A 25,026-nucleotide genomic window follows, 5' to 3' on the forward strand; every position below is an offset into this window, starting at 1 on the left:
CTCATAAAATGTTTGCCCTAGGTATTTCAACATGTATACTTAACCTAACAAGATCTAATATAAACCAGTATTTTTTATTCTCCTCCAAACCAGAATTTTTTTTTAAGTTTTATTTTGTATAACCGTCTCAAAACTTACATCCTATTATTGTTAGTATTTTAGTTTTAGCCTGAATTTTTCTCCATGACAAACTGAATGCTATTGTTGTTGTTGTTACTATCATTTTATTCAACCAATATATCTTTAACTCTCCAATCCTTCTTCACTCTCTCGTGTTTCCTCAAGGATCATTTTCTCTAAAATATAGCCTTTAAATTTCCTTTACTAAGGGTCTTTCATTCATCCATCAATATATTCTGTACTTAATATTGTTAGATAATTTCATTGGGTATAAAAATATAGGCTCACCATCTCCCTACCACTGAACTGTGAAGATATTATTCAACTATCTTCTGGCTTCTACTACTGCTATTGTAAAGTTAGCCACATTCCCAAATTCTGCACACCTTTATGGGTGACCTCACCTTTCCTCTTTGACTGCTTTTATAAAAAGTACTTTACTGAAATATCATGGACATAAAATAAATGGCACAAATATAAAGTTTATAATTTGGCTGATTTCTGACATACATATACCACCATAAAACTTACATCACTATAGTTAAGGTAATAAATATATCAATCACATGTAAAAATTCCTTCATATCCCTTTGTAACGATTCTCCCACCCCTTTACACACATGCTCAGGCAACCAATGACCTGTTCTTCATGACTATAGTTTAGTTTGTATTTTCTAGAGTTTTACATAAATAGAATCACACAATACATACTCATTTTTATCTGGCTTCTTTCACTCATGATAATTACTTTAAGATTCATCAATGTTGTATATATCAACGGATCATTCCTTTTTATGCCAAACAGTGTAATATAGTATGGATATATCACAATTTGCATATCCTTTCACCTATTCATGTACATTTGGCTTGTCTGCATTTTTTGGCTATTAATTGCATATAAAGTTGCCGTGAACATTAGTATACAAGTATTTGTATACACATATGCTTTCACTTCTACTGGATAAATACATAGTAAGAGAATGGCTCATAGTGTATTAGGTGCATGTTTAACTTTTTTTAAACTGCTACAATATTTTCAAAAGTGGATGTACTACCACATGATCCAGCAATTCCACTTCTGGGTACTTATCCAAAAGAAACAAAAACACTAACTCAAAAAGATACTGCACCTCCTCATGTTCATTGCAGCATTACTTATAGTAGCCAATAAATGGAAACCAAAGTACCCATTAATGGATGAATGAAAAATGTGATAGATATAGATATATAATTTCCATTGTGTATGTGTGTATATATACATTGGAAATTATTCAGCCAAAAAAAGAAAGACATTTACAACAACATGGATAGATGCTGAGGTCATTATGTTAAGTGAAATAAGACATAGAAAGACATGATCTCACTTATATGTGAAATCTAAAAAAACACAACAAACTAAACTCATAAATATAGAGACTGATTGGTGGCTGCTGAGGGGGGTGAGGGGATGAGCAAAGTGAGTGAAAGTGGTTACATGGTACAAACTTTCAGTTATAAAATAAATAAATCTTAGGAATGTAGTAGCATGGTGACCATAGTTAATAATACTGTATTGTATATTTGGAAGTTGCTAAGAGAGTAAATCTTAAAAGTTCTCACCTCAAGATAAAAAATGTATTATTATGTGTGGTGCTGTACAACCAGACTTACTGTAGTGATCATTTTGCAAAACATACATATAGTGAATTATTATGCTCTATGCCTAAAACTAATATGTGTCAATTATATCTCAATTAAAAACTTATTAAAAATAGCTAAAACTTTTTTAAAAGTGCAAGTACTACTTTACATTTCCATCAGTACTGTTTGTGACTTACAGTTCCTCCACATCCTTGACAAACTTTGGCATATTTTTTTTAATTTTAGCTATTCTTGTATTAATTTCCCTAATGTAAAGATTCAGAACATTGAACATCTTTTCATGTGTTTGATATCCGTATATCTTTTTTAATGAAGTGTCAACTCCATTCTTCTGCCCATACTTTTATTGGACTGTTTACTTATTACTGAGGTTAATTTATTTTTTTATTGAAGTATAATTAACATACAATGTTGTATTAGTTTCAGATACACAATATAATGACTCAACGATTTTATACATTTCTTAGTGCTCATTAAGCCTATTAGTGAGTTTTCAAAGTTGTTTTGATCTTCTATATATGAATTATTTCCAGATACATGATTTGAAAGTATTTTCTCCCAGTCTGCAGCTAATATAGTAAGTTTTTGCATAGTATCTTCCAAGGAACAGAAGTTTGTAATTTTGAGTAAGTATCATTAATCATTTTTGTCCTTTGGTGTCATATTTTTAAAATTTTTGACTAACCCAAGGTTATAAACATTTTTTCCTATAGTTTCTTCTGGAAATTTTATGCTTTTAGGTTTTACGTTTAGGTCTGTTACTCATTTTGAGTAATTTTTTTATACAGTGCAAACTATGGATCTAATTATTCTAGAGCCATACATTCAGAAAACTACCATTTCTCCACTGAACTGCTTTTGAATGTCAAAAATCAGTTGTTCACAAATGTGTAGAAAGAACTGACATTTAATAACATCAATTCTTCTAACACCCAAACAAGGCTTATTTTTTCCATTTATTTAGCTCTTTAATTTCTCTCAGGAATGTTTTATAGTTTTCTGCACACAAGTTTTACATATTGTGATGCTACTTTAAATAGGGATTTTTTAACTTCTAGATTCCATTAAATATTCTACATAAACAATCATATTGTCTACAAATACAGTTTTGCTATTTCTTTTAGAACCTCTAATACAATACTGAATAGAAGTGATAAGAGTAAACACTATCTTTTTTCTTCTCCAATTTTTTTAATGTCATAAAATATACACCACATAAATTTTACTATCTTAACCACTGCTTAGGGTACACTTCAGTGACATTTAGGAAATTCATTCTGTACAACCATCACTATCATCCATGCACAGAATTTTCACCTTGCAAAACTGATACTCTATATCCAGTCATGGTACTTTCCCACTCCCTCATCTCTGCAAGGTTCTGGCAACCACCATTCTTCTTTCTCTGATTTTGACTACTCTAAGTATTTCAGGTAAATGAATTCAAGTACTATTTGTCTTTTTGTTACTGGCGTATTTTATTTAGTGTAATGTCCTCAACATTCATCCATGCTTTAGTATATCAGAATTTCCTTCCTTTTTAACACCATTGTATGTATATATGACAACTTGCTTACCCATTCATCTACTGATGGACACTTGGGTTGCTTCTATATTTTAGCCATTGTGAATGAATGCACTGTGAACAAAGGTGTACAAATATTTCTTCAAGACCCTGCTTTCAGTTCTTCCAAGCATACACTCAGAAGTGTAACTGCTGGATCATACGGTAATTCTATTTTTTTTTAATGTTTATTTATTTTTGAGAGGGAGAGAGCACAAGTAGCGGAGGGGCAGAGTAAGAGAGGGAGACACAGAATCTGAAGCAAGTTGCAGACTCTGATCTGTCAGTGCAGAGCCGAATTCAGGGCTCCAACTCGTGAACCATGAGATCATGACCCTGAGCTGAAGTCGTACACCTGACCAACTGAGCTACCCAGGTACCTCAGTAATTCTATTTTTAATTTTTTTTTAATTTTTTTCTGTTTTTTATTTATTTCTGAGAAAAGAGAGAGAGACAGCGTAAACAGGGGAGTGTCAGAGAGAAAGGGAGATACAGAATCTGAAACAGGCTCTAGGCTCTGAGCTAGCTATTAGCACAGAGCCCGACACGGGGCTCGAACCCACGAACCATGAGATCACGACCTGAGCCGAAGCTGGATGCTTAACTGAGCCACCCAGGCGCCCCTCTATTTTTAATTTCTTGAGGAACCACAATACCATTTCCACACAAGCTATACCATTTTTGTATCTAGCTTTTTTCCTAATCTTAGGGAGACAGTGTTCAATCTTTCACCATTAAGTATGACGTTAGCTGTAAGTTTTTCATAGATGTTCTTTATCATATTGAGGAAGTTCCCTTCCACTCATAGCTTGCAGAGACCTTTTTTTTTCCCAAAAATTTTTAACTGTAAAAAATTTATTTTTTTACAGTTATATTATTTTGAGAGCAAGAGAACATGCAAGCACGTAAGCAGGGGAGAGGCAGGCAGACAGGGAGACAGAATCCCAAGGAGGCTCTGCACTGTAAGCACAGAGCCCAATGCAGGGCTTGAACTCACCAACTTGAGATCATGACCTAAGCCGAGATCAAGAGCTGGACACTTAACCGAATGGGCCACCCAGGCGCCCCTTGCTGAGACTTTTTATAAGAACTTTTTAAAATACTTTTTCAACAACAACTGAAATGATAATATAGTTTTTTTGGATTGTTAATATGATAAATTATATTGATTGGCTTTCTAAACCAACACTGCACTCCTGCCCCACTTGGTCATAATGTATTTTTTTCTTAAAATTATTCTTAGATTCAATTTGCTAAAATAATATTCAGAATTTTTACATTTATATTCATGAGGGATATAGGTCTAAAGTTTTCTTTTACTGTAATGTCTTTTTCTGATTTTGGTATCAGAGTAACATAGGCCTCATGGACTCAATGAGGAAGCATTACTCTTCTTCAATGTTCTGGATATATGTGTAGAACAGGAACACATATTATCAATTATCCCAGAGCTCAATGGTGACCTTTTCTTTCAGATTCTTTTTACCTTTCTGTTTCATTTTGGATGGTCTCCATTCTCGTATGTTCAAGTTCACGTCTTCTTTTACAATGTCTGATCTGCCATTAGTCCTACCCAGTGTATTTTTCATCTTAGACACTGTAGTTTTCATTGCTATAAATTCAATTGTAATCTTTTTTTATATCTTCCATGTCTCTCTTTAATTTTTGGAATATCAGGAATATAGTTAACTGCCTTGATGTCCTCCTCTGCAAATTCTCTTGAGTCAATTCAATCAGTTTTTCCCCTCAACACGGTTTGTGTTTTCCTGTTTCACTATATGCCTGACAATCTCTGAATGCCAATGTGAACTTTTTTGTGGTGATGGATACATTGTGGTTTTTTTTTTTTTTTTTTTTTAATTTCTGAGAGAGACAGCGTGAGCAGGGGAGGGTGAGAAAGAGAGGGGAGACACACAATCTGAAACAGACTCCAGGCTCTGGGCTAGCTGTCAGCATAGAGCCCGGCGCGGGGCTCAAACCCACACACCATGAGATCATGACCTGAGCCGAAGTCAGATGTTTAACCAACTAAGCCACCCAGGTGCCCCTTGTGTTTCTATAAATATTCTCAAGCTTTGGTCTGAAACACGGGAAACTGTACTTTTGGGTCTTTAAAATATTTTAGTCGGGATCAGACTGCATTTAGTTTAGGGCTATATATTCCCCACTCCTGAAACAAAATCTTTCTGCATACTCTACCCAATGTGCATGAAGGTTTTCCAATCCGGATAGTGGGAAGGTACAATTCAAAGTCCTATGTGAGCACCAAGCACTGTTTTAATTCCAGCAGATGATTCTTTCCCTGGCTCCAGGCAGCTCTCTGACATGCATGTACCAATCAGTACAATGCTGAATACTCTGAGGGGACTGTGTTTAGATCTATGGATTTCTTTCTTTCTTTAAGTTTATTTATTTATTTTGAGAGAGAGAAAGAAAGTGTGTGAGCACAAGCAGGGGAAAGGCAAAGAGAGAGGGGGAGAATCCTAAGCAGACTGTGCTGTCAGCAGGGCTCAAACTCACAAACTAGGATATCGTGACCTAAGCTGAAACCAAGAGTGGAATGCTTAACCAACTAAGTCACTCAGGCACCTCTATGGATTTCTTTCTATATAGCTTTCTCTTTTTTGTTATTCTATCCTACCAACTCTAGCCACCCTGGATTCCCTGGACTAAAGTTCATCTCAACTCTGGGAGTTCACTGGGCTCCCTTCCCTATAATACAATATGAAAACTTGTATTATATTTGGGAATAATAATTGGGTTCACCTCATTTGTTTTCCATTCACTGCCTGTCCTTCATTGCTTGAAAACCATTGTTAGCTATTTTTATCCTTTTTTTCTCTTTGGTTATTTCAAGAATGAGGTAAATGTAGTCCTTTTTACTCCAACTTCAACAAAAGCAGAAGTCCAGTATATCTGCTTTTAAGGTTTTTTTTGTTGTTGTTGTTTTTTGTAATGTTCTAACATTTCCTTTTAATACATATAATGTGCATTGGCTTTCTTTTTAAGTTCCTTGTTTGGAATTCCCTGAGCTTCCTGGAATTAATGAGTAGCATCATTCAACACTTTTTGAAATTTCTCAGTTATTATCTCCCAAACTACCACTTTGTCTCTTTTCCATTAAGTCTTCTGAAGCTCTGATTAAATCAAAGTAATAGGCTGACAAAATCTGAATTTCTTTTCCGAGTTCCTGATTTTCTTCAATGCATTCATTTTTTTCAAGAAAGACGTACTGAGCACTTACTATGTGTCAGACACTGTCTTGGGATATAGAAACAAAAATAAACTAAATCTACCCACTAGAATACTAGATTTTAAAAGTCTAGAAGGAGAGAAAACAGACATGCACAATACATTCTGATCAAGTTGTTATGCAAGCACAGAGAAGGAATACCTAATCTAGACTTTTTTGGGAAGCCCAGGTAAAAGAATACTTCTCAGAGAAAATATACAAGCAAAGACTGAGACATAAGTAGGAGGTTATATAGTATTAATATTACAACTTTGAAAAGAAAAAATTAAATAGCTAAAATACTAATGATTTTTAAAACACTATTCTTATCTATGTCTATGAAATGTTCTAATAAAAATAACTAACTAAAAAATTACGAATTCCCAAAGTCGAATCATAATAAATCCCTGCATGGTCTGGACTTCTCTACCTTCATCTCACATGATGTTCCTCCTATCTCTGTCCCAGTCCCACTAGACATTTTCAGTTCCTAATATGCCATGTCATTTCCTGACTTAAAGAACTTTATTCATGCTTCTTTGTGTAAAATGCCTTCAGTTTACCCCTCTGTGCCATTCACCTTTTAAACTACCACTTCAAAGTTCAACTCAAATGATACTTTCTCCAAGAAATTGTCCTTGTTGCAGACTAGTAAAACATTCTTGTACACTTCCTTAGCACCACATTTCTCCCTTTAATAAAACTCATTATACTTAAATTCTTTTTCAGTATACACCTTCACCATTACTTTAGAAACTCTGAGGGTAGGAATCACAACTATCTTACTCACCACTGCCTAGACCAAGCACATAAAACTCAGTAAGTATCAGTTGGACTGATTATACCTGACAGTTATGTATGTATGTACATATCTATGTATGTATATATGTATGTATTCATTGATTCAGTCATTTAGGTTTTATTTTTAAGTATCTATACACCCAACGTGGGACTCAAATTTACAACCCGGAGATCAAGAGTCACATGCTCTATAAAATGAGACAGTCAATCAGCCCTCTCTAACCATTTTAAACTTAGTAATCAACATACTTTAGGATGAAGAGACTGGTCTCTGAAAAGAACCTCCTGACCACCTAAGAACATCAATGACAGCTTTTAATGCTATCACTTTAGTTACTAATATAAGACTGGATAAACACCTCAGTTTCATAAATAAATATTTTATATAGTTTTACCATTTGAAAAATAAATAAAATATTTTGTAAAAAGAACTCACCAAAATATTTTTCTTATGTCGTTTCTCCTTTATATGTTTATGAGCTCCCTGGATGTTTTCAATGTGAATTAAGCAAAGTTTGCATAGATATCGGCAATTGGTATATTCTGGTGAGCGCTGAAAAGTTAAGAAATGCATTTTTTCAGAAAGCAGAGAAGTAAATTTTTGACTATATATCTGGATATGATTACATAAATATATGAAACAAAAATAAGCATTAAAGGAATAAATTTTTAATAAATAAATCAGTACTTATATGCCAAAAAAAGTTAACCTTTTCAAAATAGTCACTACAGGAGACTATATACTAATTTCAAACAACATGATAACGTAAAATAGTCTTTAGAATCCAATGTACGATAAGAAAGGCAGTCTTGTTACTTGGTCTTATTCCAATGCTGTCTCAAAAATCAGTTTTGAACTTTATCTGTTTGATCACCTAAAAAAAAAAAAAAAACTCCATCCTCACATAGGGGATTTCAAAAGAATGAACTGCAAATACGGAAGACAATTTCAAAAGCTGAGTTCCAAAATCACTCCAATGAATCGCAATCTCATGAGAATAAATGGATACTCTCTTAGGTTAACTATTCTGAAGGGAACAACTCTGACACACAAAATTATCATAGTACTTTAGTCATACTTTATAAATNTAAATAAATAAATAAACTTAGTAATTTCAAAGTGCCTGTTATGTGCTAGGTACCATCCTAGGTGTTTTCACATACAATTTGTCACTTTAATACCCCTAATAATCCAATTAGATTTGTATTATCTTCATTCTATAGATGTGAAAACAAAAACTCATACAGCTTGCAACTTTCACAACGATACAACATTAAGTAGGAGATGCTGAATTTAAATTCATGTATATATGAATCCAAAGCCAACTGTATCCATATTGATTACACAATGAAAAAATAGAAAAACACAATAAATACACATTAAATTTAAACATTATTTCTAGTGCCTTATACTGAAATTGCAGCAATGCTTCAATTTTTATCTCAGATTAATCTTGAATAGACTGCAACTCCTGACAAAAAGATTCTCTCACCCCAAATTTACAAACTGTCCCACCACAGACTAAAAATAAATATAGCTATCATCTATAGAGTATGTATTAGCCATACAGCCCTATCATGACTCTGCATTTTACTGGCAAAGCAACTAAATCTCAAGAATTAAATAATCTGTCCAAAGCAACAAGCAAAAAGGAAAATTCAGTTCAATACAGTCATTTCGATTTGTAGTATAAATATTTTTCACCATTTGCAAAGACCTGGATAGAGCGAGAGTGTTATGCTAAGTGAAATAAGTCACTCAGAGAAAGACAACCATGTGAGTTCACTGACATGTGGAATTTAAGAAAACAAAAGAAGGGGGGAAAAGAGAGAGAGGCGCAAAGCAAGAAACAGATGCTTAACTACAGAGAACAAACTGGTTACCAAATGAGAGGTGGGTAGGAGGATGGGTTAAATAGGTGATGGGAATTAAGGAGGCACTTGTGATGAGCAGCAGGTATTGTGTGGAGGTGCTGAATAACTATACTTTACACCTGACACTTCATTATACCGTATGTTAACTAACTAGAATTTAAATAAAAACTTGAAGACAAAAAACCAACCAAAAAAATTCTTTCAAATCTGTCCTTTTTGGGGAATGAATTAAGACCTTGCAGAGACTCCTACCTCTTGGTTTCTAACCATAACTAATACTTAATTCCCTAAATACCTTCTTAGCTCATAATATATGTCAGATATTTATCTAGAAGCTGGGGAAATAGAAATAAAATAAATTCTCTGTCCTCACAATTTATAGTGTACAGAGACATGTAATAAATAAACAAATGAACAAATTAATAAGAATATGGTGTAGAGGTATTAACTGCTTTTTTCTTTCATAGTTTATTGTCAAGTTGGAGTCCATATAACACCCAGTGCTCATCCCAACAAGTGCCCCCCTCCATGCCCATCACCCCCCTTTTCCTCTCCCCCACCCCCATCAGCCGTCAGTTTGTTCTCAATATTCAAGAGTCTCTCAAGGTTTGCCTCCCTCCCTCTCCCCAACTATTTTTCCCCTTCTCCTCCCCCATGGTCCTCCTGTTAACTGTTTTTTAAAAAAGGGTCATCGCTTAAGACTTTACTGATAAACTTAAAGGAAATGAAGGATTAAGTTGTGCGGATATTTGGTAAGAGACATTCCAAGCAGAGGGAAATGTTAATACTAAGGCCCTGAGGCAGGAATGTGCTAGTATATTTGAGAAACTGCAAAAAGCCTAGTATATGACGGGCACTGAGTGGTAATTGGGGCCAGGTTACAGGGCCCCTTAAAAAGACTCTGGCTTTTATTCCAAGTGTGAGAAGAAGACCCTGAAGGTTTCTGGGCAGAGAATTACAAGATCTAATCTACTTTTAAAAGGATCACTTGCCTTCCTTCCTAATACCTTCAAGAACAGAAGCAGGAAGATCTTATTGCCATTATGAGCATACTGCAACAATCCAGAAGAGAGACCATGTTGACTTGGTTCAAGAAAAGAGTGGTGAAAGTGGCAAGAAGGGTTGATTCAGGAGTTGAAAGCATAAATACAGACTACCTGAAGCTATGAATATTGATGAGAGAGTCATGAAATCACTTATCACACAAGTTTTTCAATTGTAACATATTAGTGGACAAAGACTTGTCTGGATTCTTTTTATAAGAAAAGTTTATAAGAATGGGGAATCAGAAAGCTTGAGATGACATCTCAACTGACCTTGGATAAATCTATAACACTGAAAACTGCTTCTATAATCTTAAATAAAAACTGCTGGTAAATTCAATTCTATAAATAGCTGATCTTTATTTAGTGGTTACTACATACCAGGCACTATACCAAGAACTTTACTTGTATTATTGTATTTAATCCTCGTAACAGCCAATGAGCTAGGTATTATTTTTATCAACTCTATTTTAATGATGAAGAAACTGAGGTTTAAAGAGGTTAAATAACTTATCCAATGTTACCCAACCAGTAAGTGGCAGAAATAGACCCAGTGGCTCCAAAACCCATACACTTTAATCACTAAGCAAACTACCTCCAATTACTGGCTAACTACTATGTGCAACGCAATATATTAAGTACAATAGCAAACAGGACAAAAATGTTCTCACCATCATGAAACTTCTAGTTTCACAGGAGAAACAAATGAAAAATGTTTTAAAATTCCTTTAATATAGTTATATTTCATTTTACCATTAAACACACACACTAATAAATCTTTTTCTGGGCATGGAAATTCTAGTCAACAGTACTAGTCAACTAAGTATTTCCTAGTCAACATTTAACACTCACTATAGGGAGATTTACCCTTCTGATCTAATACCCTGGATTCATTTCTTCTTTGGTTCAGTTTAAAAATCTGCATCTTTACTCCTCAGATAATCTATAGTGTGAATGAACCAAAGGACCTGATGAAATCAAAAGCAAGTAGTTAAGAATATGCTTAATGAGTGTCTGTCTAAAGCTGGTAAAGAAAAATGTTAATTAAGAGTACACTTAACAATTGGGGCACTTGAGTGGCTCAGCTGATTATAAGCTTTCAACTTAAGCTCAGGTCATGATCTCAGTTTGTGACTGCAAGCCCTGCATCAGGCTCTGTGCTGACAGTTCAGAGCCTGAAGCCTGCTTCAGATTCTGTGTCTTCCTCTCTCACTACCCCTACCCCTCCACTGCTCATGTTTGTCTCTCTCAAAAATAAATAAAACATTTTTTTAAAAAAGAAAAAAAGAGTATACTCAGGGCGCCTGGGTGGCTCAGTCGGTTGCGACTTCAGCTCAGGTCATGATCTCACAGTTCGTGGGTTCGAGCCCTGCGTTGGGTTCTGTGCTGACAGCTAGCTCAAAGCCTGGAACCTGTTTCAAATTCTGTATCTCCCTCTCTCTCTGACCCTCCCCTGCTCCCCTGCTCACGCTGTCTCTCTCTCTCTCTCTTTTTCTCTCTCTCTCTCCCAGAAATAAGTAAAACATTAAAAATTAAAAAAAAAAAAAGAGTACACTCAATTGAAAACAAGAGGTTGTGCAGGACAAAGAAATGCCAGGAAGAAAAGAGATTACAGACATCTATGCTGGTATTGGCACACTCATTTTATATAACTGTTGCCTAAATTCAAATAAACAAATTCAAACAAGAAGTAAAATGTTTTCCATGCTTCCAAGCTTTTCTTTTACCTCAGGCCATTCTTTCCCACCACTATCAAATATCCATTTCACCCCAACTTCTTCCTTCTCCCAAGAATTAATCTTTCCTGCTTCATATCCTATCCCATCCAGTCAACTTATTTTTCTTATAAACATATCTTTCACATCTCCTTTATACATGCCATATAGTAATTCATCTGTATCAGCCTTCCCCAATTCACCTCATCAACTCCTAACTACTCATTCAGACTCCATTCCAATGTCACCTCCTTATAAAGCATTCTCCAAATTGATGCCTCTATACCCCAACTCAAGCTGGTCACTCTTTTAAGATTCCATTTTCAAACAATAGTGTTATTATTACTGTTATTTGCTTAGATGTTTTTCTCTAATCAGTAAACTCCTAGAGAAGCAGCATCATGTTTTTAAAAATTCCACACATGCCCCAATTCAACTTTTTATCATCAGATCATGGTACATGAGCACTCAATATTTATCTTAACAATACACAGATTCAGAATAGCACTAAATCCAGACTTAGGGAAAAGAAAGTGAGAGGAAAGAGAACTAAGTAAAATAGCAAATTACAAAAGATTCTTTTTAACTAGATTGGGAGACTAGCTAGAGAACCTAAATTCTCTTCTACATTATGGGCCTCTATGCCCTTGATATTCCTTTCCATTTTCATAGGGTGACTACTCTGTCATTAGTCCTATTAATATTAACCCAGGATCTCATTCAATTTAGATGACCTCATTTGTCTAAACTCTACAAAATTATACTATTTCCTTCTTTCCTTTCTTATTTATCCAGAATGATAACCTATTTCCTTGTATACATACTCACAAATATCCCAAATATCTATTTATGAAGAGACTGATTTATGATTCTTTCCTTCAATACCTAGCAGTGTTTTTATTGTTAAGTTTTTTATTAGAAATGTGTGTTTCTAGATTAAGAAATTAATTAGTACTCAGGAACAAGATAAAAATGGCTACAACAGTTCCTAATACATAAGAGATACTCAGTAAATATGGGAGAAAAAAGAGGAAAAGGGAGAAAACCAAGGAGAAAAGGATAAAGTGTAATACAGCATATAGTATTTAGTAATTTATTTGTCATTCCAAATGGACTGTTCACTTCTAATTCATGAACTGCCATTTTCACCAATATATCCCCAGTGCCTAGCATAGTACCTAAAAAATAACAAGCACTCTGTATCTATTGATAAGTGAATAAATCAAGGGTCAGCAAACTTCTTCTGTAAAAGGACAAAGTAATACTTTGGTAAATATTTTATGCTTTGGTAAATAATAAATATTTTATGCTTTGCAAGGTATACGCTGTCTAGAGCAACTACTCAATTCAACTCTGCCATGGTAGCGTGAAAGCAGCCCTAGACAACTGGTAAACAAATGAGCATGGCTATGTACCAATAAAACTATGTTTACAAATACAAGGGGTAGGTTTGTTTGGTTGGTTGGTTTTACCACAATTAAAAAACACTAAACTCACCAACAAAAAAGAAAAGAAAGAGGATAAGCCATAGTTTGTTAACCCCTGGAATAAGAATGAATGAAGTCAGATTCACAGATATAAGGATTTGCTGAACAAAGGGAGAGAAGAAAGCAGGAAAAAGGGAAATTAAGAAAAATGAATGCTATCTCTGCCTTAGCAATAAAAGAAGAAAAATAAAAAGAGCTGTACTTGGCAAAGAAAAGTTATGAAACATGCATCTTCCTCCAAATAACTAAAATGGCATAGTATACTTTTTCAAGTCGAAAGATGTGATCTCTTTCTAAGCGTTCTTCTGCTTGTTTCAAGCCTAGCCTCTGCTCAGGTGTTAGTGCAGATTCATCTATGACAGTAGCATTTTCTAAATAGTCCATCTCTGAAGAATTTTCTTTATTAGATTCATCACTCTTCATTTTACCTGGAAAAGGAAGCAATCACTTAGTTACCATCAGCAGAACTGATATATTTAAAACAATTTTAATGGAAAATAGACATTCTATTTATACACATACAGAAAAAAGATTCTTTCCTTATACATTCCTTAGTTGTACAAGTTGGTATACTTATTTAAGATTCAAGTAAGAGATTTACATAGTATCGGAATTCACAAAGAAAAATCTATTTCATGGGTCAAATGCCTATCTTGTTCTTCCAACCTAACTACCAGGAGAGATAAATACAAGTGACACTCACTACAGAAGGCCCACACAACATAACTATCTTGTAAAATCTCTGAAGTCTGATAAAAAGCTTTTTGAAGTTCCAAAGATTAATCACTAAAATCACTTTAGTGACTTCATCAATATACACTAGCAGTTAAAATAACATATATAGTCTAGACCACAAACACACACCAAGCTCCTCCCTCCTGGCTTTCACTGAACTCATGGATATCTCTACCACATCAATATTTTCTTCTTTGCTTCTCTACCTCCTAACTGGATTGCAGTCTCTTTAAGGCAAAGACTGTGTGCTGTCATCTTTTCATTTTCAGCACCTAGTATTATATACCTAGGTATAGAGTAGGTTCCACCATCACTGCGATTGTTCAAAATACATAATGAATCATGTTATTCTCTTGTTTAAAATATACAAGGCTTTCAAAGGGTTCAGGATAAAGTTTAAACTCTCTAGCTTATTACATGTCATTCTTGCCTTCATGAAGGCAATAAACAGAATAACTACAATAATTCCAAGTTGTAGTAAGTGTTATAAAAGGGAAAAAGCAAGTAACCAAGAGGAGACTAACTTTAGATATGGGAGTCAGGGAAGGCTTCTCTCAGATTTTAAACCAAGACCTTAAGAAAGAGAGCTAAGTTCTCTATATCTCTAACTTTATATTCTGCCCCAGCATTTTTCATTTCATTCATACCAAATGTGCTAGAATGGATCACTGCTACTTCAAGTCTCAAAGCCTTATACATATGCTTTTTCTTCCACCATCAAGGCTCTCCTCACTTCAACTAGCAATGTTTACCTGTCCTGCAAAATTCAGCTTAAGTTTAACCTGTTTCAGTAGATAGTCTATATATTCTTTATACAGTTGACACCTGAACAATACTGGGGCTTAGGGTGCCAAAATCTGTATGGAACTTTTGACTGTCCAAAATCTTTACTATTAAAAGCCTATTTTTGACCAAAAGCCTTAATGATTAACAGTCGATAGACACACATTTGCATGTTATATATACTATAAACATATTATATTCTTACAATAAGGTAATCTAGAAAAAAGACATTGTTATTTAAAATATCATAAGAGAAAATACATTTACAATACCACACCATATTTATTTAAAAAAAAATCAGGGGTGCCTGGCTGGCTCAGTCAGTAGAGTATGTGACTCTTGATCTTGGGATTATAAATTGAGCCCCATGTTGGGTATAGCGATTGCTTTTAAAAAATGAAAATAATAAAAAAAATTAAGCTTATTTTTATTTATTTTGAATGAGGAAAGAAGAACACAAGTGGGGGAAGAGCAGAGAGAGAGGGAGAGAGAGAATCTCAAGCAGGCTCCACGCTGTCAGCACAAAGCCCAACTCGGGGCTCCATCCCATGAACCATGAGATCATGACCTGAGCCAAAATCAAGAGTTGGACACTTATCTTACTGAGCCACCCAGGTGCCCCCAAAAATAATATATTTTAATTGAAAAAAAATCCACATAAGTGGACCTGTGCAATTCAAACCTTTGTTGTTCAACTATACAACTATATTCTCATAACTCCCTATTGTCTCACATTTGCATAATAATATAATTTGTATTCATTTATCTCTTTCCTACTTCACATGATAGATTCCTTGATGCTAATGACTAGGTATTATTTAACTTTGTACTTTCAGATTTTAATACCTAGACCAGGGATGACACTTAATAAAAGTGTGCTGAACAAATAAATTTGGATGTATTTAAAAACACTACTTAAAGTTCATGGACAACAGATCTCTCCACTCTGCCCTCAAAAACCAAATACTACCGTCTACAAGAACCGTGACTTTTCTACATTTTGATAGCACCAATTTTCTAAACAAAGAGGAAATGATAATGCCTTTGAAGTGTTTCCTATCACAAGGACACAGAAGTCCTTGCCTCAGATGGCAAACTCTTAAAGATGTTATAAAAAGGATTCAAACATCAGAATTATGGTTAGGTTGGCTAACTGATTTTTAAATTATTGTCAGGGAAACATTAATGCACAATAAGTAACTTGCAATTGTATCCTAGTATTTAGAAAAATGATTTAGTTTTTTAGTAACAATTTTATAACAGTAATGTAAAAGTAAAGATAAAATCCTAATTTTTTTTTCTGTTTAACATTCCCTTTATTTTCATTGCAATTTTAACACACATCCTGCTTAGTTCTGTTGTTGAACCTCATTAAAATGGTTAATTTTTTTTAATAGTTTATTGTCAAGCACTGGGTGTTATATGGAAACCAACTTGAAAATCCTAATTTTATTTCTACATTTCATGATAAAGAATAGTAGTCAGAAAATAACATTCTATGGATCAAGAAGATGTGGTTTATCTATACCATGGAATACTACATGGCAATGAGAAACAATGAAATCTGGCCATGTGTAGCAACATGGATGGACCTTGAGGGTGTTATGCTGAGCGAAATAAGTCAGGCAGAGAAGGACAAATATCNCCACCCTTTTTCTCTTTTCTGTATGTACAATTTGCCAAGCACTAAAAGGCAACATCAGCAAATCTTGTAAAACTGTTGTTTCTGCCAATATAAGCTGGCATATTTTTAATAACTACATAGTTTTCTTTAAAAGTCAGAAATAAATCAAATTATTTACTTTTCTGAAATCAACATGAATATAAAGTAACATCTGGCAGAATTTCCCAAACTTTGGGAAACTCTCATAAAACAAGAGTTGAAAACAGTTATTCAAACAAAAACCTCTACATGACAGTTCATAGCAGCACTATTCACAACAAGGTGGAAATGACCCAAATGTCCAATCAACTGATAAACAAATGAACAAAATGTGGCATATCCACACAGTGGAATATTATTCAACTGTCTTAGCTCAGATGGTCACAACAAAATACCATAGACAACAGGAATTTCTTTTCTCACAGCTCTAGAGACAGGAAAGTCCAAGATCAAGGTGCTAGCAGGGTGGGTGTCTAGTTAGAGCTCTCTCCTTGGATTGCAGACAGTTTCTTTCTTGCTGTGTCCTCACAAGCCCATTCCTTGGTTCATGCATACAGTGAGACAGATCCCTCTTTCTCTTCTTATAAGGCTTCAATCCCATTGTCTTAGGACCCCACCGTTATGATCTCATTTAATCTTAATTACCTCCTAAAAGCTCTTATCTCCAAATGCAATCACACTGGAAGTTGAGGCTTCAGCATACAAACTTTACGGGGACACAATTCAGTCCCCTTAAAAAAGGAAAGTACTAGGAGGCGCCTGAGTGGCTCAGTCAGTTAAACATCCTACTCTTGATTTTGGCTCATGGTGACGAGTCAGGCTCTGCCCTGGGTGTGGAGCCTAGTAGAGATTCTCTCCCTCTGCCCCTCTCCCCTGCTTTTGCATGCTCTATCTCTCTCTCTCTCTCTCACTTAAAAAAAAAAAAAAAAAGGAAAGTATTTATATAACACAAATGAACCTTGAAAACATGATGCTTATGAAGCCAGATACACAAAAAACACGAGTCCATTTCTATGAAATACTCAGAAAAGGTAAATATATAGAAACAAAAAGCATATTAGTGATTGTCAGAAGGTGACAGGAGGAGGAGAAAACGATGTGAATCTTAATGAGTACAGTGTTTCCTTTTGGGGTGATGAAAAAGTTCTGCAATTAGATAGTGGTGATAATTGTACAACATATAAATGTACTTAATGCCAGTCAATTACATACTTTAAAATGGTTAAGACAGTAGTTACCGTATGACTCAACAATTCCACTTCTACATATATATCAAGGAGAAATGAAAACATACACCCACACAAAAATATTTAAATATATGTTCAAAAAATGTTCATATAAGGGTTATTTATAATAGGCAAAAAAAGATGGAAACAATTCAATTATCTATCAGCTGATAAAAGAATAAATAAAACATGGTATGTCCATAAAATGGAATATTATTCAGCAATAAAAAGGAGTAAGGTATTGGTACATGCTACAACATGTATGAATCTTGAAAACATTGCACTAAGTGAAAAAAAGCCAGACACAAAATGCCACATGTTGTATGATTCCCTTTATGTAAAATAGGGAAATCTACAGAGATAGAAAGTAGATTAGTGGCTGGCAAGGGCTAGGAGGAGGGGGTAATGAGTAAGTGACTTCTAATGGGTACAGTTTCTTTGGAGAGGTGATAAAAATGTTCAGAAATTAGACAGTGGCTATATCTATACAACTCTGAATATAGTACTGAAAACCACTAAACTGTATGTTTTCAAATGAGACATTTTGGCATGTGAACTATATCTCAATAAAACTATAATATAAAAAGGTAAGTAAGAAAATTTTTAAATATGACAGATAGTGATAAAAACTATGGAGAAAGACGCCTGGGCATCTGACTCTTGGTTTCACCTCAGGTCATGATCTCACAGTTCATGAGTTTGAGCCCCAAATCAGGCTCTGAGCTACCCATGCAGAGCCTGCTTGGGATTCTCTCTCTATTCCTCCTTCTCTACCCCTCCCTCATTCACGCTCTCTCTCAAAATAAATGGGGGAAAAAAAAAAGACTATGGAGAAAAATTAAACAAGTAAAAAGAGTAAAGACTGTAAATTTTAGATAAGTGACCCAGCAAAACCCTCACTGAAAAGTTGAAGGAGGTAAGAGAGCAAGCCATATGGACATCTTGGGGAAGAATGTTGCAAACAGAGGAAAAAGCAAATATGAAGGCCAAATATCTGAGGAAATGCAAGGAAACCATGCAGCTGGAACAGAGAAGGGGAGAGGGGAAAAAAAGGAGAATGAAAGCAGAGAAGTAGAACAGTAGCACAGATCACAAAGGGCCTGACAAGTCACTGCAAGAAGAGTAGTAACATGATCTGAATAATTTTAACAGGATTATTCTGGCAGTGTAAAAAGTACAATGAAGGGTGGTGTAAATGAAAGTAAGGAGATGAGTTGGGTTATGCTGCTCAAAAGCATATCTTATTCAAGAGCTTCTTAAAACTCCAGCATTTCTGAGTGGATGGGTGGCTCACTTGGTTAAGTGTCCAAATCTTGGTTTTGGCTCAGGTCATGATCTCACAGTTTCGTGAGTTCAAGCCCCATGTCAGTCTCTGTGTTGGCAGCATGGAGTCTGCTTGAGATTCTCTCTCCCCCTCGTTCTCCCCCCACCTCCCATTTATACTGTCTCTGTCCCTCTCAAAATAAATAAACTTTAAAAAAACTTTTTTTTTAAATAATAAAAGGGGACCTGGGTGGCTCAGCTGGTTAAGTGTCTGACTTCAGCTCATACCATGAACTCTCAGTTGGTAAGTTCAAGCCCCGCATTGGGCTGTCTGCTGTTAGCACAGAGCCTGCTTTAGATCTTCTGCCTCCTTCTCTCTCTCTCTGCCCCTCCCTTNGAGTTCAAGCCCCGCATTGGGCTGTCTGTTAGCACAGAGCCTGCTTTAGATCTTCTGCCTCCTTCTCTCTCTCTCTGCCCCTCCCTTGCTTGTGCTCTCTCTCTTTCCAAAATAAATGAACATAAAATAATAATAAAAATTAATATTAAAAAATAACCTTAAGGTCGCCTGCATGGGTCAGCCTGTTGAGCATCCAACTCTTGATTTTGGCTAAGGTCATGATCCAGGGTTGTGGGATTGAGCCTTGTGTCAGACTTAGCAAGGGCTCGGCAATAAGCATGGAGCCTGCTTAAGATTCTCTCTCTCTCCCTCGGCCCCCCTCCCTTGATTGTGATCTCTCTCAAATAAAAATAAATAAATAAATCTTTAAATCAGATTTTTCACTAACTCAAGTGGTCAAACCATTTTAAGTGATCTTCATGTAACTTCAATCAATCCCAACTTCAATCATTCACAGGGGCACCTGGGTAGCTCAGTTGCTTCTCAGAGCCTACTTAGGATCCTTGGTCTCCCTCTCTCCCTGTCCCTCCCCCACTCACATCCATGTTCTCTCTCTCTCTCTCTCTCTCTCAAAAATGTCACATTCTTGCTCTCTCTCTCAAAAATAAATACATGTTTCAAAAAAAAAAAATAATTGGGGCACCTCAGTTGGCTCAGTTGGTTAAGCACCTGACTTTGGTTCAGGTCCTAATCTCAAAGTTGGTGATTTTGAACCCAACATTGGACTCTCTGCTGTCAGCACAGAGCCCTCTTAGTATCCTGTCTCGCTCTCTCTGCTACTCCCCCACTGGCAGTTTCTCAAAAATAAACATTAAAAAAAAAAAAAACATCATTCATGGGTCCCTGGGTGGCTCAAATGGTTGAGCAACTTTGGCTCAGGTCATGATCTTGCAGTTTGTGGGTTCAAGCCCCACATCAGGCTCTGTGCTGACAGCTAGAGCCTGGAGCCTGCTTGAGGTTCTATGTCTTCCTCTCTCCTCCTCTCCCCTACTCGTGCTGTTTTTCTCTCTCTCTCAAAAATAAATAAACATTAAAAAAATGTTTCTTTAATCATTCATTGCGGTGCCCAGGTGGCTCAGCTGATTAAGCGCCTGACTCTCAGTTATAGTTCAGGTCATGATCTCATAGTTTCATTGAGTTTGAGCCCCGCATTGGGTTCTGTGCTGATGGTGCAGAACCTACTTGGGATTCTCTCTCTCCTCCCTTTCCCTTTGCCCCTGCCCCACTCGTGCTGTCTCTGTCTCTATCTAAATAATCTTAAAAATTGTTAATAGGGGCGCCTAGGTGGCTTAGTCGGTTAAGCGTCCGACTTTCGCTTAGGTCATGATCTCGTGGTTCGTGGGTTCGAGCCCCACGTCGGGCTCTGTGCTGACTGCCAGCTCAGAGCCTGGAGCCTGTTTCAGTCTGTGACTCCCTCTCTCTCTGACCCTCCCCTGCTCACGCTGTCTCTCTCTCTCTCTCTCTTAGAAATAAATAAAACATTTTAAAAAATTGTTAATAAAAAAATAAATTTAAAAAAATCATTCACATACTATCATGTTCAGATTTGCCTTATCTAAACATTATCAGTAGTGTTATTTATTTGATACTATCTTTAAATTGACTTGCTTTGTTCTTTGGCCTTTATGTATCTTTATATAAAGATATTTCCTAAAGCATATCTTTAAAATTATGAAGCTGGTATTTTTTCTTATGCATATAAAAATGTCTATTAAATTTTTAAATCTGTCAATATACTACCGCCAGAAATAAAAAGAAACCATTTCTAAACTCTTTACCAGAGTTTCTCAAAGTGTAGCAAATAATGACTTAGAAATAGCTTTGTTATCCATATACTAAGAATTTATTCATCTAGCCACAGAAACATGAGGAAAAAAGATTTTCAAGAAAAATCCATTAAGTTAAACTAAATCAGGATTAAAGTACTCAAAGACATAGACAACATTTATAACCAATTAATGAAAGCTACGATCAAAATCCCAAAAGAAAATGAATTTCATACCAATAGCTCAACAAAATTGCAAATGTCCTAACCAATCTGTGCTTCCAGTCTTGTTCTTGTCAAAGAATTTGCTGCACTGCAGCCAAAAAGATTAAAAATATGTATATATACCTGATCATAGCACTACCTTGCTTAAAACTCGTCAATGCCTTCCACAACACTCATAATGAAGTCCAAATTATCTATCATGTCCTACAAGGTCCTTCATTCTCCAATTATTGTAAGCCTTTTCAGCTGCATCATTTGCTACTTTCCCCCTCAATTCTGTTCCAGTCATACTTAATGTGTCATACTCTCAGTGTCACATTTATGTCCTACATTTTCTCATGTACTCTCCCAACTCTTAAGTTTCTGGCACCAAACTTAAACCACCACTTTGTTTATCTGTATCACCCCCATCAAACTAGAAGGTTCCTAGAGGTCTAGGGCTGTATTTTTTGGATTTTTCATTATAAACATATGCTTGGCATATAAAAGGAACCCAATACATACATGTTTGTTGAAAGAATGAGCCACATATTACCAGGACCACTTAAAAAGTGTTTGTGTGTATACATGTGCACATACATACATACTGGACTACAGGAGCCACCAATTTCTATTTGCACAGGCTTTTTACCTACCGTAATAAATGTAAAGGTTCTTTTTTAGCTTAAAAAGCCATATTATTCGGGCACCTACATGGATCAGTTGGTTAAGCATTTGACTCTTGATTTCAGCTCAGGTCATGATCTCATGGTTATGAGATCAAGCCCCACATCAGGCTCTGCAGTGAGGGCAGGGCCTGTTTGGGATTCTCTCTCTTCCTGCCCCTCCTCTGCTCACACACACACACTTGTGCTCTTTCTCTCTGTCTCAAAATAAATAAACATTTTTAAAAAGCCATATTATTAATGTCCTTTTAGTAAAGTAGTTAAAATCAACCTAATGAAAATTTAAAGAGCATTAATATAGGAAAATCTCTCCAAAAATGTGACCCCAAAATAATCAAATTTGTACTTACTCAAATCATCTGATATGTCTTCAATTCCTGAAGCACTATCATCAGAATCACCAGTATTATCTGTACATGCTTGTTGCTTCTGAGATCGTGGTGAGTTTTCCAAAGCAGATTTTTCTCCCTCTACAACATCAATATTCACTTTGTCCAGAGAAGTAAAGGAACTTGGAAATTTTTTTCCAATCTGCTGTAATTCTATCTGTCGCATATTTTCTTTAAACAGTAAACTGGGTGCCTTCTCTGGCTCTGTTAGCGAACCAAGGACCTTTTCTGATTTCATCTGAGAAACGGGTACTTTTTCTGTTTTCCTCTGTGAACTAAGTGCCTTTTCTCCTGCTGTTGCCTGGGAGCTGGGTGTCTTTTCTGTTTTCACTGGTGAATTAGGTGACTTTGGTGATTTTTCTGGTTTTGCCTGTGAAACATGTACCTTCTCTACTTTTACCGGTGAATTAGGTGATTTTTTTGTTTTGCAATGACTCTGATCTCGAAGGACTAATCCCAAATCTTTAGGGCTTGTTACGTTGGCAGCATTTACTTTACATGATTTAACTTCTGTCTTTTCTATACAAATATCATTTTGCTTGTTTTTTTTACTACTATTCCTATTTGGAGAGCTGGTCCCAATTTCTTTTATAGATTTATCATTCCTAGCTTTCAAAGTTTGATTAGATATAACTTTAACTGCTTTGCTTTCTTCAGAAAGAGCCCAAGCATTCTTCTTTGGTTCATGATTTTCATTTTTAGAGGTCTTAGACTCTTCCATTATTTGAAAACCTGCTTCTTCCCAATTGTGATACTGTAAAATGGCAGATTTCTGGTAGTTGAATTGCTTCAAGTCCAGATTAGGCAAATAAACTATTGGGTTGGGGAAAAAAAAAAAAATCTGTTATTTAAAACACAAAAGCCATTTTTTAAAAATTGGTGAGACTTTCAAATTTTGTTCTTAAAACTAAAGAAATAGTAAAACATTAAAAAATTTAAAACTCTGAAAAACATACAAGGAGTTAAAGCCCACTTAGTAAATAACAACCAAATGCTCATAAAGAAGGTTCTAAAGTAATTATGGCAATATGACATCAAAATAGACAATTTTAGAAGTAAAATTTGTTTTACGTTACTCAATACAATTTCAACTAAAAGGGAAATAAAACTTGCAATTGATGTACCACAATTAACATAAAAGGAAATGGAATAAAGAAAACATAAGAATCCCAATTTAGGGGAGCCCTGGCTGGTCCAGTCAGTGGAACATTCAACTCTTGATCTTGAGGTTATGAGTTCAAGCCCCACATGGTGTGTAGAGATTAAATAAATAAAACTTTTAGAAAAAGAATCCCAATTTATAGGCAATATAGGGAACCAGTTTATAAAGGCCCAAATTGTTAAGATTTTGCCCACGTGACTTTCCTACTAAACAGTACCTACTTATAGTGCTAACCTACTTCAAACTTGACTCTCTAAAGATGAGGAAACAATGTCGACAGACTTTCTCCACCTCTAAAGTATGAAGGAGTTTAATTTTTATGAGATAAAAAAATTAAAAATAGGAACCCAGAATTTAAAAATGACAGTAATACTTTATATGATATTAAAATGGTAGATAAATGACATTATACATTTATCAAAATCCATATACCACTAAAAGTAACCCCTAATATAAACTATGGACTTTGGGTAATAGTGACATGTCAATGTAGGTTCATTGACTGTAACAAATATACCACCCTGGGATGACGATAGGGAAGCTATTCCTCTACTGGGGAGGGAAGTTTATGAGCCTTCTTTATTTTCTGATCAATTCTGCTATAAAAATTTAAACTGCTCTATAAAAACTAATGTTTAAAAAAAGAAAGATGATAGAATATTACAATCAGTCAGAACTCATTTTGTTCTAAAATATAATAGGAACAATTACACATTTACCCAAGCACAAACTACAAACTGAAATACTGCATTTTGTTATGTCTACATTAGAAATACCCTATATACTGTATTTTACAGAAATAAGAACTTTTTTACTGTTCACTTTGCCCTGTATGTCTTAAATTCAAATCTATGCTTCTAAATAAAGATAACTAATGCGAATAAAAATTAAAGTCAGCTAAAGCAAACTGTTAAGTTGCATCTTTGATTTTAGTTAATTTATTAAATTACAACTGTGGGCAAATGAACACCTCTAATCATGTAAATCACATAAATGCAAAAACTCACCTAAAATAAAAAGTCCAAAACACAAGTCATATCCTCCCAACTGTTTATACCAAAGCCTACGTCCAAATAAAAGAAACTAAACTTACCTAGCTATGTCTCCACAACAACTTACTCAACTTGCACCTAGGTTTTATAATTCCTATTTGTAGTATAGTCCTATGTATCCTCTGACTTGATCTCTGTCCTGATTGACATTCTTCTCTTTTATTAAAAAAAAAAAAAAAAGATTAGATTCTTCTTTCTAAATTATTTTATGGGACACCTGGGT

General features: G+C 35.2%; 1 protein-coding gene across 9 annotated transcripts in view; it reads right to left on the reverse strand.

Annotated features, from left to right (window-relative positions):
* The window catches only part of TUT4 (terminal uridylyl transferase 4), a 131,713-nt gene that overhangs the window by 79,945 nt on the left and 26,742 nt on the right, over positions 1-25,026 (reverse strand). For all 9 annotated transcript variants that reach the window (XM_077779698.1, XM_077779697.1, XM_077779693.1 and 6 more), the window contains exons 2-4: positions 22,551-23,402; positions 13,743-13,906; positions 7,795-7,911 (exon numbers count right to left, since the gene is read on the reverse strand). In XM_077779698.1, coding sequence (XP_077635824.1) covers positions 7,795-7,911; positions 13,743-13,906; positions 22,551-23,310 — 1,041 coding nt within the window. In that variant the 5' untranslated portion in view covers positions 23,311-23,402. The remainder of the gene's footprint in view (positions 1-7,794; positions 7,912-13,742; positions 13,907-22,550; positions 23,403-25,026) is intronic.

This window comes from Crocuta crocuta, unplaced genomic scaffold, assembly GCF_008692635.1.
Source record: "Crocuta crocuta isolate KB4526 unplaced genomic scaffold, BGI_CrCroc_1.0 scaffold168, whole genome shotgun sequence".
Classification (NCBI taxonomy): domain Eukaryota; kingdom Metazoa; phylum Chordata; class Mammalia; order Carnivora; family Hyaenidae; genus Crocuta; species Crocuta crocuta.